Source organism: Musa acuminata, chromosome BXJ1-9 (assembly GCF_036884655.1).
Source record: "Musa acuminata AAA Group cultivar baxijiao chromosome BXJ1-9, Cavendish_Baxijiao_AAA, whole genome shotgun sequence".
In the NCBI taxonomy this organism is placed as follows: Eukaryota; Viridiplantae; Streptophyta; class Magnoliopsida; order Zingiberales; family Musaceae; genus Musa; species Musa acuminata.
The window spans coordinates 23,135,000-23,155,330 of NC_088335.1; the positions used below are offsets into that span (position 1 = coordinate 23,135,000).

The following is a 20,331-nucleotide window of genomic DNA, read 5'->3' on the forward strand; positions in this document are numbered from 1 at the left end:
AAGTATCCTGAAAGGTCTAAGTTTCATTCTGTTCTCTTCGGTTCTAACACTAATCTACTGTGACATGATGAACATGTCTTTGATTTCCTCTCTGTGCACCTAGATCTTCTACAATATGCTATGAACAATCTTCCTGCAGATAGTCTTCTTGTACAAATTAGAATTTTATTGATGAATCCTCTGTCATGTACTTTTATAGGAATTGGAAACAAGCATTATGGGAAAAAATTGACAGCACATGCTAGACAAAACCAATAAAAGAGAAATTATGTGAGAAAAGAATGCAAAACCTCAAAAAATTGATGCACCAGCTTGTTTAGCACATTGGATGTATATATAGGCAATTAACTAAGACCAATCTGAACTTGCAATTATTGCGGTCGGGAAGTATTTTAAATTTTATTAATGCGTCCAAAATGCTATCAGCCTTTACAACAGCAGCGACTTTAGCCACAGGATAGGCAGCCCCTCAAGGAAAAATTTTGGCTGGAACCATGCATATGTTGTTGCATTGCAGTAAAAATAAATTGAACTAGAAAAGCACTTTCTCAATAACCAGGCAAGACCATCATATTAAATAGAAATTCTGGGAGAATATGTGATTGAACTTACTAGCTTCTGCCAGAGACCATCAGTTACAAGGAAGGGGAAATTTTGTTTCTATTATTATAATAAAAATAACAAGAGTTCACATAAATGTAGAAGAAATCTTTTTACCATAGTCAGTGAGTCTGATTCTGAAACACGTTGAAATGCATGCATAGCATGAGGTAGTTCTAGAGGTAGAATTGGATCACAAGAACCTTCCTTTGGCACTCGCATTCTCATAATAATATGCCAGCTGATGATGCATGAAGAACGATGCAATTTAAATTGAGTTTTGAACCTCAGAAAATATTATCAAGCATAACATTTAACAAGATTTTCCATCAATATTGTACAACTTAAATCTAGTTAGGAAAAGAAAGGTAAACCACCTCAAGATTAAAAGGAAAAGAAAAACAAAACTATTAGATTACATTGTCAAGATCTTCCACATATGTCTATCAAGTTGTTAAAATAATGTTAATAATAGTGCAAAGAGGGAAAATAGGTTGTGCAATGTGTTGAAAGCCGGTCAGCATCCTTTTGGAGATAGATATTACCATTCAAATCTGTAACTATCAGATATCCATGTTCAGTACCAAATTTGATATTCAAAGGTTTCCAAATAAGGATATGAAAATGTGTAAATCTTGGACTGACGATAAAATTTCATGAAAAGGTAAAATTAATCAATGAAAAATAAAGCCACTTGACTAGTTGTTCTAAGCTGCTTAAGAATTTAAATTTGAGTGTTTGCAAATCTAACTCGGTGCCTTAACTAATTAAGGTTAACATGTTTCTATCAAATGATTTATGCTTGAATGACATCTCATGACAACATCTATAATTGTTCCATGACCACAAGTGGATACAAGTTAGTATTTATTTATATCCATCCTATTTTCATCCCTAGGTAGTGGCAAACTAAGAACCTGCAATTTTCAAGGAGCATATCAACAATTTAAAAACAAATATCAATGCTGGTAATATAAATCTGACTATACAAGAACCAAACCACTTGATCTTGTCAGGTTCACTATGCTGGGGAGTGAAAATGGCAATGTACACATAGTAGACATAAGATCTTAAATGCTCAAGCAACATTTATCATCTAGTGTAGTATGACCAAGAAAATCAATCGATGTCGCCATCTTAGAAATGAAATCAAAATTCCATGTAATTTAGAGTTCACATATTTGCTTACTCATGGATCTAATACTCAAAGATGGCTTATTACCATACAGCGTGATACAGCCAGTTAGACAAGTAGCTGATGCTCAAACCATAGGAGGAATACCTCTCAGTGTTGCTAATTTCAGATGCTACTCAAAGTGGCCAAGCCAACATTTAAATGTTTTCCAATCAACTCCAAGCAATAACATTTGAAAAAAAATAAAAAATAAAAAAGATCATATTTATCCCATTATAATGAATATTTATAGGAGTAGAAAACATAGATTATGATAATAATTCTACATTGAAGTCGGGACTCATTCCAACACAAGCTAAAACCTACATAAAATCAAAGCTACAAGTTAGAAAACCAATATCATCATTGGGATCTTCTTTTCTTGAACCATTCAAATTCCTTCTACTACAAGGTGGAGAATTTTGCATTCTTTAGAAGATTTAATTCATCATTTGGTTGCAAAACTTGAATGGACTGTTGTGGGTAAACCTCAACATTTCTCCTTCATCCATGGCGCGGATTGTTGAAACAAATAAGAAAAACAGATCCCACAGTGTCAGGACAGCCTGACCTTTGGTCAATAAAAACATATCTCAATCAACAAAGTCAGAATTACGATCCCTCCTTTCCTGGAAAGTAGAATCAAAGGGATTTCCAGTGTCAAACAGTTCACCAACTAGTCTTTTCTACTAAATCAATTTAAACCAAGTATGTTCCAGTTTGCCTTCAGGATAGCATAAGCCAACTGAAGCACTAACACCAATTTTGATGCAGTCCAGTTAGATCCACACCTGATGCAAAGAAAATCGAGAAGAAAAAGCAAGGGATAATTCTAGGATGTGACTCGACCAGGGCCATTGGATTCCATTCAATGTCTCTAATCAAAGATGCCACTCAATGCAAACAAGCAGATGCTTAATTTTTTAGAAGGACCCTATCATATCCAAGCAAGAACACTTGCAAATTTAAATTTTGGAAATGCTAAAAGACCCTTTTTTATTTCATTTCTCATGGATAGTTACGGGATTAGCAAAGTTTCAGTCATGACAAATCTCAATGTAAGTCGGAACACATTCAATGCAAGCAACAAGTCTCAAAAAGTTCAGAACAAACTTCCAAAACATTAGAAAGTGCAACTTACTAATAAGACTCCAATTAGTCATACATGCAAATTAAAGATTCCATCTACTTAAAAAGGGATATCCTAGCGCATGAGCCTCCTACAAATGCAGGATGTGAGAAGGGTCAATGTTCATAACCTCAACACTACAAGCAGATAGGCTATTTTCATTAGAGGCTCCAGCTACTAATGCAAGTAAACTCTGAAAATAAGCTAAATAACATTCTTGGCTCAAAATATGATACACATAATTATGTTTATGCCCCTGAATCATGAGACATTTATGATCCATGTTGCTAATTATGGACTCTGCTATTTAGATGGATTGTATCACCCCAAGATCAGTCAGAAATGATGTCACCTCTTGCAGAGCTATGAGTGATGTGTTGTTTGCCATGTCAGGTCTGTGAGAGACCACATACAGTCCACCTAAATATCTATTTCCGTAAATTATTGTCCTTTCTTGTAGGTAAAGAGAAAAACAATTCGCTGAAAATTGAGAATACACTAGCAAGATTGGTACTTCTATTTGTTTGAAAGCATCTAGTTCGTCAAAATATGAAAAGCTGACAACTGCATCTAATGATGTTCAAAAGTGATGATGGAGGCAATGCAAGTCACAAGATCCAATCATGCAGCAAACAGGAAATGTACAGAAAGAAGATAATGAACTGATAAGGCAAATTTCATTATCTTAGATAAAAAATCTGCCTACTCAAGAACAGTATATGACTTGCCTATCAATCTTCATTTCTCTTGCCTTCATGACTTGCTCTAGAAATGACTTGACAGACTGACAGTCTATCCCAGGATTCCTCATTCCCTACAAGTGAATTTGAAATGCAACTCAACAACTGGCCTTTCAATCATGTGTCATGTTAATTAAAGAAATAATTCATCACAGGACCAACTTATCTGAAATTCAAACATAACATCTGAAAATAAATAAACACATTTGTGTATAACTGCACAGTGAAGCAGCTGATATATACGTATATTAGCATACATTAGGAACAATCTTTTATATTTGAATGTCTCTGGCTTGCTATGAAATTATATTAAATAAAAGCAAAGCAAAGAATGTATCAATATGTGTATATAAACTCTAAGTTATAAAAAATCAAGATTTTGGAATTTTTTTATGAAAGTCGTAGCTCTCACATTATGCATCGATCAGCCAAGCAACTGCATGCCATCTGAAAAGCCTATATGAAAACAACTGAAGTGGTTAATTGGTATAAAAGAATAAGCTTTTACATAATCTGACTCGAGTCGCTTGGATTGTGTCAAACCAAAACTGTGATTTAGCATTATGTTTGGGCTAAAGCCCAAAGATGTAAGTTTAGAAAGAAAACACAAGGAATAAAAACAGCACTTTATAAAGAACAACGTAGACAAAATTGAAACCAGTAATCAGCATAGAGAGAAGAAAGCAAACTTGGGTCAGTTGGCCCATAAAAAGATGAATTATTTCTTCAAAAAATTTATGTTTGTTTCATTCAGTGATTTAAAAAGTGTTAGGCGCCAAAAGACGCCAAGATCCAAAAACGCCCGAGGCGCTAGGTGCTCACCCAAACGAAACGAGACATTAAAATTTAAAAATATATAATATAATTAATAAATATAATTATTTAAATAAACATATGATATTAAATTAAAAAATATTACAAAATCACAATATCACATTAACAAAAAAATCTCAAAATTCAAAATAATAACAATAATTTCAAATAAATAAAAATTAGCAGTATTAAAATCAAAATAATATATTATTAATATAATAAATAAAAAAATATTATTACTAGCATACAGTTAACAGTATATTGTTAATATATTTTTAACAGTATACTATCGAGTCGATGTGAGAAGAGGTAGCAACGAGCAGCGGGAGAGGCGAGTGGCGATAGTGGCAGCGACAGCGGCAGCGGCAGCGGCAGCGGTAGCAGCGAGAAGCGGAAGCGGCGCGCAATGACAGTGGAAGCGGCAGCGGTAGCAGCAAGCAGCGGGAGCAGGAGCGACAAGCGGTGATAGTGGCAGCAGTAGCGGCAGCGACAGCGACAGCGGGAGCGGCGAGCAACGATAGTGGCAGCGGTAGCAACGAGCAGCTGCAACAGTAGTAGTAGCAGTGAGCAACGGCAACAGTAGCAGCGAGCAATGGCAGCGGCGACAGTGGCAGCGGCAACGACGAGCAGGGTTAGGGTTGGGGAAGTCGCAAGAGGGATGTTGGGAAGTTGATATCGGTGCTTTAGTTGGTTCAATCAAACAAACCGAAGCACCAGAGACCGAACCAAACATAAAACACTGGTTCAGTCGCCTGGTTTAACTCGGGTGCTCGCCCGAAGCGCCCGGTGCCTAGGCTTGGGTGAGCGCCTAAGCGGCGCCTCTTTGAAGCGAGGCGCCTGGACATGAAGCGAGGTGCTCGGGCCTCGCCTCGCCTTGCCCGAGCTCCTAGGCGAGCGCCCGAGCACCTATTGAAATCGCTAGTTTCATTAATTCACAATACCATACATAAATATTGATAATATTTCATTCAGAATCCAAAAAATACAGAAAAACATATCTTTTCTTTTGTTGGACAACTTAAACGATTTTGTTAGTTTAATCAGAGGTTTCCTTTAGGAGTGGTTTACTTCTTTTCTCTTTATATGAATAACTGACATATCTGAGACTCCAAAATTTTCTCCAAATGCATCCTAACAATTATGATAACCTAAAAATACAAAACTAACATTAATTCAATCTAATCATAATTCTCTAAATAAATAATTAAAGAGAACGGTAGCAAGACACTGAAAAACAAAATACACAATTGAGTTGACCCAATAAATACTTGATATCCAACCTAAGCACCTCAAGTCAGAAACTTTTAAGTCAATAAGATCACCCTTATGCAAATATTATCCTTTGAGATTTCACTTATTGCAATGATGCAATGCCAGTCTAGTTCAATCCTTTAATGTGCCTCAGCTGCACATTTAATATGTACTTAATGTAAATATTATTTTCATTAACATGTTTTATAGTGTTAACCTCGATTGTCCAATAAAGAGATTCAAAAATGAGAAGAATATGGCTAAAAATAGGATGAATGAAGATAAGTTAAAGCGAGAAAGATGTAGGAAAATGAAAAGATTCAATCCTAAGAATTTCTGTACTTTCTTTGATGCCAATTGAGAAAATACAAAGCTGCGTGGTGGTCAAAAACTATAATCTGTACTAGAATATATATATATATATAGATAGCAACAAATAGCTGAAACAATATAACTCAAGATAACTGAAAATAACCAAAGATATACATATTGGATTTAAGGACATAAAGAGCAGGAGTGGATTAAAAGCAAAAGAAATACTCATCAAGTACAAAAAGGGCAACTTATACCATCTGGCTTAAGAAAAAACTCTTTTAACAAAAAAATCATCATATTTTAACCATGGACTCAAGACAAGATAAATATTTAAATAGATAAAAACAAACATTTTGCATTTTTGTATCTGTTTATTATCTTATATTTTGGATATATTGAATCTATACTTTCAGTACTCCGTGACATAAACAAGCCAAAGCTGACTAAAATAGAATCCAACCTAAACAAATTGCTCCCTCTATGACTATATATATTAATATAATATGTGACTAAAAATTGGACAACAAAAGTTCCAGAAAAGTAGAAACAAAATAACTCAATTGACTTGACCTAAGACATGATGTCAACAGTACCTACAATTGACTCAACCCTCAATTCAACTTATTTAAACTAGACTAAGTGTTAGACACCTGGACCAGATTATATCATAGGACACCCTCAATCAATATTGCATATGCTCCAAAGTAAAGAATCTTCATGTGCATTGAGAGTAAAAAAAGTCCCTAAATAAGATGGACACAAAGAAAAATTTTGCTTTATCACCCACCCAGCCAAATGAAAATGGAATGTTGTTCCCAGTTCCTAATGGCACTGTTATGATAGGAGGTGGTCGAGCAAGTCTAAGATCACAAACCACTCCAAGAAGCCAACTTGCTGTACCATCTCCACCTGCAACCTAATCAAGCAAACCTAAATCAAAGGCAAGTCAAGAAAACTTAAAAAATGTAAATTCATACATCAATGACAACAATTTCACCTACATATAATGAAAGTTGGAAAGAATGGAAGGCTAGGTACTACTCCTGGACATTATACTACTCACTATTAGTCTCAGCCTATTCAGAATTTCAGCAGCAAGATGATCTCCATTTGACTTGAGTTTCTCCAGATTGCCATAAAGCTTATGCAACACCTTGTCGGGAGCTTCCTCTTTCAAGTTGAAAACCTGGAAATTACATTCTTTGCAAGTAAAATAGACTGATAAATTTCACATGTATCAGTATCTCTAGGCATAAAATTAAGCACCTGAAGTTTGTTAAGAAGATTGCAGTATGTCGCAAGCAAAGCACTTCCAAGCTGGCCGCCACTTTTGGTGTTAATGAAGACCACAACAGGACAACTCGGCACAAATGAAGGATGCCTCGTAGGTAACTCAGGAAGAAATATGTAACTAGGGATATAGAACTCCTTCAGAAATTCATCCTTCTCAGGACTAAAGTTATCCATCCTACAACCTGATACGTGACATATGAAGAAAATTTTATCCTCAAAAAATTAAATTCAAATAATAAAAGCAGTTATTGGTACTATCTGATGACTAAAACCAAATGCTAGCATGATGCCAATTGGGTTGATACAAAATATTCAATGATGCTTTGATTATCTCCTTCAAACAAAAGGAAGATTTTGTCAATGATAATCGGTAATTCACCCACAAACAAAATATTAATTTTTATTTTTTCTAAGATAGGAAAAAGATATTGTTCGGTTCAACACCACATCATAGGTGACTAGAGAGAAACTAACTGAGCTAATTCCATATATCTACAGTCGTACAACAAAAAATGAAGTTAGAGTGACCTAATTAATAAGAACAAAACATCTATGCGACGGAAGGATGCAATGAAATAGCCTTTTCAAATTCAATCTCTCCATCGATCACTTGAAACAACAAACCGAACATCTCAAACAAGAAAACCACATAAAGAAGCCCCAGAATCCTAAAATAAAAATCAGACCATGATCCATCAATTTCTTGCTAAGGAGACAACTAAACCGAAAAGATCTACTTTCCTTTCCATCAACCACTTCCAACGAGAAACAGAAACTCACCTGCAGAAAACTACACCGTCATCATAAGTCTCGAAGCTCTTAACCTAATCTTGAAAAGAAATCCAAATTTTAGAAAGCAACAATAAGCGACTTAAACCCTAAACAGAACTTATGCGAGACGGGTCCGGGAGACGCACACCCGAGAATCATTCGAAGAGGGAACAAAACGAAATCGGTCTCCGTTACGCGATTCCTTCCCCCGCTATAAATGTTGTGCAAAACAGGGGAAGGAATGGATTCAAACTGATCGTGCCTTCAAAATGCGAGAAGGGGCGACGCCAAAAGATGTCACCTTACAATGTTTCCAGGTTGGGTACGGATCGCCAAATATTCTCCGGTGACGCTATCAAAGCACGAACATGATGGGCCCCGCACATACCTTTGAATCAGTCCCGTCTAATCTTAATAGCGTCGGGGCAAAGCAAAGTGAAGAATCCGGATTCGCGGATGCTCCAAATTCGAACAAAGGATCCACCGTTTGATAACGGGCAAAGGATATTGGTCGGACGGCTGCATTGCGGGTACTTGGCAATAACCAAATGGCTGGTCTCCTGTCGTGATGGACGAATGATCTTTGGGTTAAGAAATCAGGAAATTAGGAACACCTGTGACCGACAGATGGGAGGGATAGATCGGCTTAGGTATAAAGCTAGTGAAAAGAGTTCAACGTACAGGCGGTGAATGACCCCCCATGAATGTCAAAAATTGCACAGGCACAGGGAACGACCGTCGAATAATAGCAGGCACATGGTCGTGATTGATGTAAATAAAGATAAAGATAGCAGGCACATAGTTTTGACTTAATACAAGAAATATGTAAATATTATCCGGACAATAATAATTTAGGATATTTTATCAAATAAAACTCATGATGATTATTTTTAATCAGATTGTACTCCTCATAAATCATTTTTTTCTTAGATTTTTTTTTCATAAATATCAATATCATTCTCATAAAATTTTTAAACTAGTTTGGGTTAATGAACCGATTGTGCTCCTCCTCTAACTCCTGTCTCCTGTCTCCTCCCTCTCTTCTTCTTCTTTTTCTTTTTATTTAATGATTTAGTCATAAAAATTTTTGTTGACTTAAAAATAAATTAAAATAAACTTATTTTAAATTTTATTAAAAAAATATTAATTTTTATATAAATTGATCATTAATTCTTTATTAAATGAAAATTTATAATAATTTTTTTCTACGATGATGTTTTAATAGAATTCTAAAAAATTGAGATGATTTGATCGAATTGATCATATTATGTTCAATAATTATTTAAAATACACTTAATCTTAGAATCTATCTAAAAAATCTAAGTTTCAATAATTAACTATTTTATTTTTTTCTAAAAATTATAAAAAAATATTACTAATGATGTTAGAATGATATCCTACAAAATTGGTAAAAGCTTCAAATGGTTTAGTTGAAGCTGCTCTTGTTACTCAAAAATAAACTAAAGTTCACAAAGTCTACATAAAAAAAATTTAAAGTTTAACAATTATTTATCCTAAAATCTTCTAAATCATTGTTTAGCAAAGTGGTGAACGTTTGAAATGATTTAGTCAAAGTTGACTTATTTCACTCAAAAATAATTAAAATAACTCGTTCAGAAAACCTATTAATAATAATTTTAGGATGATGTCTCATTAGATTCGTAATTATTTGAGATGGTTTGACTGAAGTTGACAAAATTAGGCTCAAAGATAAACTAAAATAAACTCATTCATATAGCCTATCCAAAAAATCTAAAGTTTGATAATTATTTATCTTAAGATTTTATAAAAATAAACAAGTGTTACTAATGATATTAAAATTATGTCCTCGTAGAGTGGTGAATGTTCGAGCTAGTTTTGTTAAAATTGATCTTGTTACACTCCAAAATAAACTAAAATAAATTTATTCACAAATCGTATCTAAAAAATTTTAAATTTGATAATTAATTATCCTAAAATTCTCATAAAATAAAAAATTATTACTAATAATGTTATAATGATGTACTAGTGGAATAATAAAAGTTTGATCTGGTTTACCTGATGTTGATTTTGTTATAATTGAAAATAAATTAAAATACACTCATTCATAAAATTTATTAAAATTTTTAATTTTTAATAATTATATAACCTAAAATACTATAAAAATTTAAAAAATTTCCCTATAATGTTAGAATAATATCCTATTAGAGCAACGAAAATTTGGAATGGTACGGCCGAGGTTAACTCTATTACGCTAAAGATAAATTAAAATACACTCGTTTACATAGCATAACAAAAATATCTAAATTTTGATAATTAATTATATTAAAATTTTTAAAAATAAATAAATAGTACTAATTGTTAGGATCAAGAGCACTAAGAGGGGATGGGGGGGTGAATTAGTGCAGCGGAAAACCTTCTACGATAAAAACTGTGTTCGTTCATTAAAAGTGATTTCGGTAAGAAAGTCGATTCGTAAATCACTTTAACTTTTGTTTAAGCGAGATGCAGCAAAGATATAAATGCAGTTTGCAGTTATGATTCAAATTCGATAGTAGGCGCAAACTGAAATATGATATTCGCACGAAAAAATAGATTTACGTCTAAACGCTGATTCGGAAAGTGTAAAGCTTGAAACCCGATCGTATATACGCAGAAAGCAGTAAGCTTTAGAGGAGGTTTGTAGTAAACATAATATACTCAAAGTAAATGCAAACCGAGATTTAGAGTGGTTCGGTCAATCTTGACCTACTCCACTTTTGGCTTCCTCCACCGACGAGGTCACCGACGTCAACTAGAGGCCTTCCTTCAATAGGCGAAGGCCAACCACCCTTTTACAGTTTCACTCCTTTTGACAGGCTTAGGAGACAACCCTTACAGACTTTTCTCTCCTCTCTTTACAGCTCAGAACTTAGAAGAAAATAAGGAGAAGAACTTTTGACCTCTACAATAATTTTGAGCTCTAAAAATCACAAAACAAGATCAGGATTTCGGTGTTAGTTCTTGCTCTTTCAGTGCTGAATGGGTGGGGTATTTATAGGCCCCAACCCAGTTCAAATTTGGAGCTCAAAATTGTCAATTCCCGGAATTCCGGGATCAGGCGGTTACACCTCCTGACTGGAGCGGTTGCACCGCCTTGCAGAGCTCGAAGACTGAGCCTTTGGGTGGTGCCACCTCCTGTTAGGGGCGGTTGCACCTTCTGCCAGAGCTCGAAGACCGAGCTCAGGCGGTGCAACCTCCTGACTGAGGCGGTTGCATCGCTCAGCCAGTGCTCGGAGACCGAGCCCAGGCGGTGCCACCTCCTGTTAGGGGAGGCTACACCGCCCAGTCTCGCTCGGAGACTGAGCCCAGGCGGTGCCACCTCCTGGCTGGGGCGGTTGCACTGCCTAGTCTCGCTCGGAGACTTAGCCTAGGCGGCGCCACCTCTTGGCTTAGGCGGTTGCACCTCCTACCAAAAATCAGGGTCCGAATGGGTTGATCCATTCGGCTCAATTTGGGTTTTTCAGGGGCCCAATTGCCCCAAGATTAAGTTAATGGGATCACCTCCCATTTCCAACTTAATCATTGTGCTAACTATGATATTTCCTAAGACATTTACTGTAACTTACTCCGGTGCGTTAATTGCTTCTTCCGGCGAGCTTCCGGCGAACTTCCGTCGATCATCCGATGAACCCTCGGTGATGCTCTTGCGGACTTCCGGCAAACTCTTGGACTTGCGACGATCCACTTGGCAAGTTCCGATGAGCTTCTTTGGCAAGCTCATGGACTTCCCGGATTTGTTCCCATAGAACCTTCGACGACTATCCGAACTTCCGTCGAACTCTCGAACTCCCAACGTGATCATTGTCTTGACTCCGGCGCAACTCCTACTGCATATCTTACTTTCATCGTAGTTAATCTTGCACACTTAAAACAAAACTTCGATCGAGACAATTAATCCTAAGCAATTAACCAAGTTGTCCGGCATGTCATTGGTCCTTCGACGCTTCGTCCGATTCTTCGGCGCATCATCCTTTCCTGCAGCCTATTGCCCAATCGGCCAGTTGACTCCGCAACTCCGATATCCTTGGCACAATACCTGCTCTTCTTGGCTCGATGCCCGAGTCCACGACCCGAAGCCTTCTGTCAATACGTCGACTGATCCACCGGCCCGACGTCCAATCTTCTGACATGTTCCTCCGGCACAACATGATTTTCCTGTTTTAATTGTCTCATCCTGATTGAAGCATCCTGCATCACTCAAAACACAGATTAAGTCATAAACATATATCAAGTAGTTTCATCATCAAAATACGAGATTCAACAATCTCCCCCTTTTTGATGATGACAACCACTTGATGACGGAGTTAAACTTAACTCCCGGAGTTTAAACAAACTCCCCCTATCAATATGCCATATTGATAGAATCTTGAATTCAAACTGAATTCAAGTCATTGCAATATTCATCATGAATACTTACAACACGTCATCATGAACTTATGCAGAACATCATACTTCTCCCCCTTTGTCATCAACAAAAAGGAGAAGTCCAACTATTCTTGTGTTTGGAATATTAGTTTAACTTATTGCATGAAAAACATAATATCAAGTTTTATCATCATACAGTTTTGAAGCCAGAAAATTCAGCAAATGTTATATCATGCTTAGAACATTCAAGCTATCTAGTTTTAGATATGCAAGTTTTATAGCATACAAGATAGCACTTTTAGAACATGCAAGCTAGCAATGTTACAACATTTTAGAACTTGCAAGCTAACAATTTAGAGATGTTCAAGAAGGTAACTCTTGCTTCTTGAAATATGCAAGTTGCAAGCTAGCAAATTTTTGCTTCCTTTGCAATGTTTGAGCTCGCAATTTTGCTTCCATTGCAAGGTGTAAGTTTAGCATGTTTAATTTTTTTGAGATAGCAACTATTTGCTTCTCTTTATACTACAAGCTAGCAATTTTTACGATATGCAAGTTTTACTACATACAAGCTAGCAAAAATTTCGAAAGCAAATGCAAGATAGTTTTCTTGTGTAAGCTTATGATTCTTGCTTCCTATTGCAATGTGCAAGTTGCAAGTTTTGCTTCTTGAGATAGGCAAGATAGCACTTTTGCAATTTTTGTTTGGCAAACTTGTGATGTTCAAGATAACAAGCTCTTTATTCTCTTTTGAGAAGTGTCATTTTTGCTTTCTTTGCTAAGTGCAAGCTAGCAAAATGCCAAACTAGCAAGAGATAATGTTTTACATGAGGCAAGCAAACAATTTAGCAAGTGTTACATTTGCATCTTCTCTTTAAAGGAGTGTAATTTTTGCTTTCATCTTGAATTGTGTAAGCTAGCTAGTTTGCCTCTTTTCATGATGTCCACACTAGAAATTCTTGCTCCTCCTTTGTCATTGTCAAAAAGAAGGGAAGACCCTTTTTTCAATTTTCAGATTATGACAAAGGTAAGTATCAATTTTATTTGTGCATCATTATATATTCAATTTCATGCACGTTAGCATGTTTTGCTTCTTCTTGAGATTTCAAACTAGTAATTATCGGTGATGTTCAAGATATCAATTTCTTCTCTTTTGAAAAGTGTAATTTTTGCTTTTGTCTTGAATTGTGCAAGCTAGCTAGTTTGCCTCTTTTCATGATGTTCACGCTATAAATTCTTGCTCCCCCTTTGTCATTGTCAAAAAGAAGGGAAGACCCTTATATCAATTTTCAGATTATGAAAAAGGTAAGTATCAATCTTATTTATGCATCATTATATATTCAAATTAAAATATACACAATTTCAAAAACCTTATTTTTCATGCACGATACCGAAAAATAAATCAATCATCATTAATGAGCATATCATACATGATACTCAAACATTAAAATTTTTAAGCATTTATCAGCATGTTGATCATGATACCAAACATTCATCATTTAAAGCATTCATGATACATATCATATACAATACATCATGTACATCATTTTCATAAGTATTGCATGCATCATTTCAAATTAATGAATATTTCATCATTGCATGCATCATGCCAAATCATAAAATATACAATCATCATTAATGCATGATTCCTAATCATCATTTATTTTGCAACATGATGGTACCAAATTTGTCAAATTACATCCTACCATACATGATCGAAACTTCTTATTTGTGTACATCAAAACAAATTAATGAATTTTTCATGTATTCTTATCATCACATAAGGAATATCAAGAAAAATTATTAGGTGATGAGATAAACATTTCATGAATACAAGGAATTGCATAAAAATCATATCATAAGTGTTTCATGTATTCATATTATCGCATGAAGTATACAAGACAATAATGCAAAGAAATCATGTCATGAAGAATATCAATGTGAAAATTCAGCAAAGATCACATGATACAATTGCAAAGCATGATATAATTATAAGATATATCATGAGATGATAATTTATCATATCAATGAAAGATATCAATGAGGATCAATTTGTGAATACCAAAGATATGATTCATGGTTCATTAAAATTCTTCTTAACAAGTTCACGATCAAGATTCATATAGTTCATAATAAAGCAAATTGATGTACAATCATCACACAAGACATACAAGGCAAATAAATCTTGTTATTTCTATATTATGAAATATATGATATCAAGGCTAATGATTCATTTGAAAAGATATAGCACAAAGAGCAACTTGAAACATTCTTATCAAGATCACATTTTAAAATATTCCAAGTATCAAGATATCAATATGACACTTCATTGGATTCTGAGAAATCAAAAGACAAGTTACACTTCATTTGAAGAATTCTTTTTTTATAAATGTAGGGAGCATAATGAACGATCTTGATTTATAAAGAACTTCATGTTATAATTATCAAGATCATGATTTTAATAATTATTTTCTTTAGCAAAGAATCACAAAAGTACTTTATTTTTGCATAAGAAATCTCATTGTATTATGATTTATAAATTCTTTCTCTACATATGAATCATAGGAGATATGTATGTGAAACAAATCTTTGCAAGTAAAAACACTATCATTCATATTTCAGGATGGAATTTATAAGCAGGAATCATTTCATCAAATCCATTTCAGAAAAATATTTTTCATATAATAAGTGTATGAGAAAATCCAATTGTTAGGATACCAATTGTTAAGCGAATCCGAAAATGAAATTAACATTTTCATGCATTCGGACAAGATTTTGCTATAGATTTTCAAGTTCAATCATGAAGATAAAACATGCTCATGATCATATAAATTTATGTATCCAAAACACATAATTTCCAACATGTTATTAAGGCATGTAATAGTGTAAAATCATCATGACAATTAAGTGATTTGAACATTGAATCAAGAAAGTCCGAAAAATAATCTTAACAAGTTCATGCATTCGAGCACATTTTTGCCATAGTTTTTCAAATACACTCATGAAAATAACACATGCTTATCATCAGCTTAAAATCTCATGCATAAAATTGTTAATCAAAATATTTAATTTCATCATTATGCATTTCTTCAAATCAAACATGATTTTTTTAATCAATAACAATGGAAATCAACGTAATACACATTATTACTTCTTAACCATGTTTTCATATTTTCAATCAAGATCATTTTATTTGTTTATCATAAAATATGCAATATTATCATTTTCGAAATTACTTAGCATGATCATAATATTTTTTTTAAACATGTAATTTTTAAGAAAATTAATTCTAAACTAAAAGAGAAAATACATCATGAAAGCATCAAGTAATTTCAAAATAAATTAGGAGGATTTCGATTACCTCATCATTGAAAGCGATTAAGGCGTGGTTTGCCACCTCGCCTTTCTTGATTTTCTCCTCGTCTTCGGAGGAGCTTGATTCATCCCACTTTGTGTTCTTCTTCTTTGGCCTCTTCCTTCGTTCAAGTTTATTATTTATTTTAGATTTTTGTTTAATAAACTTATTAAGATTTAGTGTTCGAAGTTCAAGTTCATCATTGTCCTCATCACTTGAGTCATCGCTCAAGTGGTATTCATTTGTCCGGAGTTCCAAATCCTTCCTGTTCTTTGGAAGGTGATTTTGTTCATCATGTTAATCACGTGCATTATGCACCATTTCATATATTATCAACGAACCAATTAATTCTTCAAGTGGTAAGTTGTTTAGGTTTTTAGCTTCTTATATTGCAGTTACTTTTGAATCCCACTTCTTAGAAAGAGAACGTAAAATCTTGTATATGAGTTCAAAATCTGAAAAACATTTTTCAAGAGCTCTTAAACTATTGACGACATCTGTGAAACGGGTGTACATGTCGCCTATAGTCTCGCTTGGTTGTATTCGAAAAAGCACAAAATCATGCAATAAAATGTTAACTTTCGAGTCTTTGACTCTACTAGTTCCCTCGTGCGTGATTTCAAGTGTTCGCCAAATGTCAAAAGCTGTTTCGCACGTAGAAATCTGATTGAACTCATTTTTGTCCAAAGCACAAAATAAGGCATTCATAGCCTTTGCGTTTAAAGAAAAATACTTCTTCTCCAAATCTGACCATTCGTTCATCGGTTAAGAGGGAAGTTGAAAACCGTTTTCAATGATATTCCATAAATCCAAATTCATAGAAATCAAGAAAACTCTCATTCGAGTTTTCCAATAAGTGTAGTCCAATCCGTTAAACAACGGTGGACGAAAGACCGATAAGCCCTCTTGAAAGCCATGAAGAGCCATTTCTCTCGGGTGTAAATCCGAAATAAAAAATACCAGGCTCTGATACCAATTGTTAGGATCAAGAGCACTAAGAGGGGGGGGTGAATTAGTGCAGCGGAAAACCTTCTACGATAAAAACTACGTTTGTTCGTTAAAAGTGATTTCGGTAAGAAAGCCGATTCGTAAATCACTTTAACTTTTGTTTAGGCGAGATGCAGCAAAGATATAAATGCAGTTTGCAGTTATGATTCAAATCCAATAGTAGGCACAAACTTGTTGAATCTCGGATTTTGATGATGAAGTCAATTGTCATTTGTCGTCTAATCTATGTGTTGAGATAAGTGTGCAGGATTATCTACGATGAAAGTTAGACAAGTAGCAGGAGTTGGGCCGGAGTCAAGTTCATGATCACATTGGAAGTTCGAGAGTTCGACGGAAGTTCGGACGGTCGTCGGAGGTTCTGCGAGAACAGATCCGAGAAGTCCAGAAGCTTGCCAAGCGAAGCTCGTCGGAACTTGCCAAGTGGATCGTCGCAAAGTCCAGGAGTTTGCCGGAAGTCCGCAGGAGCATCACCGAGGGTTCATCGGATGATCGACGGAAGTTCGTCGGAAACTCGCCGGAAGAAGCGATTGACGCACCGAAGCAAAGCTGCAGAAATTGTCTTAGATTTAATCATAGTTAGCATGTTGATTAAGTTGTAAAGTGAGGAGAGAAAGGTCTGAAAAGGTTGTCTCCTGAGCTTGTCAAAAGGAGAGAAACTGTAAAAGGGCAGTTGGCCTTCGCCTATTGAAGGAAGGCCTCTAGTTGATGTCGGTGACCTCGTCGGTGGAGGAAGCCAAAAGTGGAGTAGGTCAAGACTGACCGAACCACTCTAAATCTCTGGTTTACGTTTATTTTGAGCACTTTATCATTACTGCAAACCTCCTTCATAACTACTGCTTTCTGCGCTTCTACGAACAAGTTCTAAGTGCTGTTCTTTCAGAATCTGCATTCAGACGTAAATCGGTGTTTTCGTACATTACAGTTTACGTTTACGTTTTGATTCGGCAAAACTATCTTCTACGTCTTCACGAACAAGTTTCTAAGTGCTGATCTTTCCAAATCTGTTTTCAGACGTAAACCAGTGTTTTCGTGCGATATTTACATTGCAGTTTACGTTTACGCCTTGATTCTGCAAAACTGTCTTCTGCGCTTTTATGAACGAGTTTCTAAGTTCAGATCCCTTTGAAACTGCGTCTAGATGTAAAATTGCGTTTAGACGTAAAACTGTCCAAACTGTGTTTAGACGTTTTAGACGTAATCTGAGTTTAGACGTAAATCTGTGTTTAGACGTAAATCTGCGTTTAGACGTAAATCTGCGTTTAGACGTAAAACTACGTTTTAGACGTAAACTGAGTTTGGACGTAAATCTGCGTTTAGACGTAAATCTGCGTTTAAACGTAAATCTGTATTTAGACGTAAAACTGCGTTTAGACGCAAACTGCATTTAAACGTAAATTGTGTTTAGACGTAAACTACGTTTAGACGTAAACTGCACTTAATCATAAGTTATCTTAGAATCGGTTTTTGCTTCAAAACTGATTTTTATCGAACGAACGCAGCTTTTGTTTTTAATCGCTAAAAGATTTCCACTGCACTAATTCACCCCCCCCCCCCTCTTAGTGCTCTCGATCCTAACAATTGGTATCAGAGCAAGGTTAACTCTCTAACGGATTAAAACCCAAAGAGAAATGGCATATGCCGGAAACCAAGAGGGGCATTCTATTACTCGTCCACCCATGTTCAGTGGGACGGACTACACCTACTGGAAGACCCGAATGAGGATCTTTCTTATTTCTATGGATTTTGAACTGTGGAACCTTGTCGAAAACGGTTTTTCAAAGTCTTCTCTTCCAATGATCGATTGGAATGAATTGGAGAAGAAGGCTTTCGCTCTTAATGCAAAGGCTATGAATGCCTTATTTTGTGCACTTGACAAAAACGAGTTCAACCGTGTTTCAACTTGTGAAACTGCATTTGATATTTGGCACACACTCGAAGTGACCCATGAGGGCACAAGTAGAGTAAAGGAGTCAAAAATCAATTTGCTGTTACATTCTTTCGAACTTTTTCGGATGAAACCGAGTGAAACCATTGGCGACATGTTTACCCGTTTCACGGATATCGTTAACGGTCTAAAAGGACTCAGAAAGAGCTTTTCGGATTTTGAGCTTGTTAATAAGATACTAAGATCCCTTCCTAAGAGTTGGGATCCTAAAGTCACGGCTATTCAAGAGGCAAAAGATCTGTGAAATTTCCCTCTTGAAGAATTAATCGGGTCATTAATGACCTACGAAATGACTTGTAAAGCTCATGAAGAGCAAGAAGACATCCTTCCAAAGAACAGGAAGGATATGGCACTCAAAACTTCTGAAGATCACTTGAGAGAAAACTCAAGTGATGAGGACTGTGACGACGACTTGGCACTTTTAACTAGAAAATTTAAAAAATTCATTAAAAGAAACAAGTTTAAGAATGATACTAAAAATAAACTTGAACCCAAGAAGGATCAAGTTATTTGCTATGAGTGCAAAAAGCCGGGACACTACAAGAGTGATTGTCCCCAAGCCAAAAAGAGAACAACAAAGAAGAAAGCACTCAAAGCAACATGGGATGATTCGAGCGCATCTGAGGAAGAGGAGTCCAACACCGAGCAAGTTGCTCATTACGCCTTAATGGCTATTGGAGAGGAGGTAACGAATTCATTAAATGCTGATTTATCTTTTGATAAATTATTAAATGCTTTCAATGACTTATTTGACGAATGCAAGAGTATCAGTAGAAAATATAAATTGCTGAAAAAGGTGCATGATAGTCTTACTTGTGAGTTTGACAAGTTAAAAGTTGAAAGTCATGATAGTTTAAATTCATGTACCAAATGTCATGATTTAGAAACCTTCCAAAAAGAAAACCTGCTACTCAAGGATATCTTGAAGAAATTCGAGGTTGGTAGCAAGTCATTGAACATGATCCTTACAAATAAGGGTCACGTTCCCAAAAGAAGTGGAATTGGATTCGTGAGAAGTTCTCACCAAAATCCAACCACCTTCATAAAAGGCTCCATCTTACATGTTCAACATCAAAACAAATGCAACTTTTGTTGCAAATTTGGACACAAGACACATTGTTGTCCATTCAAGAAAATAAGTCCAAACAAATTGATTTGGGTTCCTAAAGGAACCATGACAAATTCTATGCAACATGATAGAAAATATAGATCTATTTGTGAGGCACCCAAAAGCAAATGGGTACCTAAAAATTATCCTTTCTTGTAGAAACCCACACCATCCCAAGCTAGGAGCAAGAGATGGTATCTTGATAGTGGATGCTCAAGGCATATGACCGGAGATCCATCTCAATTCTCTAAGCTCTCTAGCATAGATGAAGGCTATGTTACCTTCGGAGACAACAACAAGGGTAAAATCATTGGCAAAGGAACCATAGGTAACAAATCCAACTTTTTTATTGAAGATATCTTGTTAGTTGATGGTTTAAAACATAACCTCTTGAGCATTAGTCAATTATGTGATAAAGGATACATTGTCAAATTCGAATCCAATGC

The 20,331-nt window shown here is 35.4% G+C and overlaps 1 protein-coding gene across 5 annotated transcripts in view; it reads right to left on the reverse strand.

Annotated features, from left to right (window-relative positions):
• LOC135584300 (diacylglycerol kinase 1-like) overlaps positions 1 to 8,413 on the reverse strand; it is a 32,740-nt gene extending 24,327 nt beyond the window's left edge. The window contains exons 1-7 of one of the 5 annotated variants that reach the window (XM_018818494.2): positions 8,233 to 8,400; positions 8,096 to 8,139; positions 7,289 to 7,497; positions 7,086 to 7,208; positions 6,810 to 6,938; positions 3,632 to 3,717; positions 718 to 841 (exon numbers count right to left, since the gene is read on the reverse strand). In XM_018818494.2, the coding sequence (XP_018674039.2) occupies positions 718 to 841; positions 3,632 to 3,717; positions 6,810 to 6,938; positions 7,086 to 7,208; positions 7,289 to 7,489 (663 nt within the window). In that variant the 5' untranslated portion in view covers positions 7,490 to 7,497; positions 8,096 to 8,139; positions 8,233 to 8,400. Of the gene's footprint in view, positions 1 to 717; positions 842 to 3,631; positions 3,718 to 6,809; positions 6,939 to 7,085; positions 7,209 to 7,288; positions 7,498 to 8,095; positions 8,145 to 8,204 lie in introns of all 5 variants that reach the window. The other 4 variants (XM_065083443.1, XM_065083445.1, XM_065083442.1 and 1 more) reach the window with 4 other exon arrangements.
• Between the last annotated feature and the right edge of the window lie 11,918 nt (positions 8,414 to 20,331).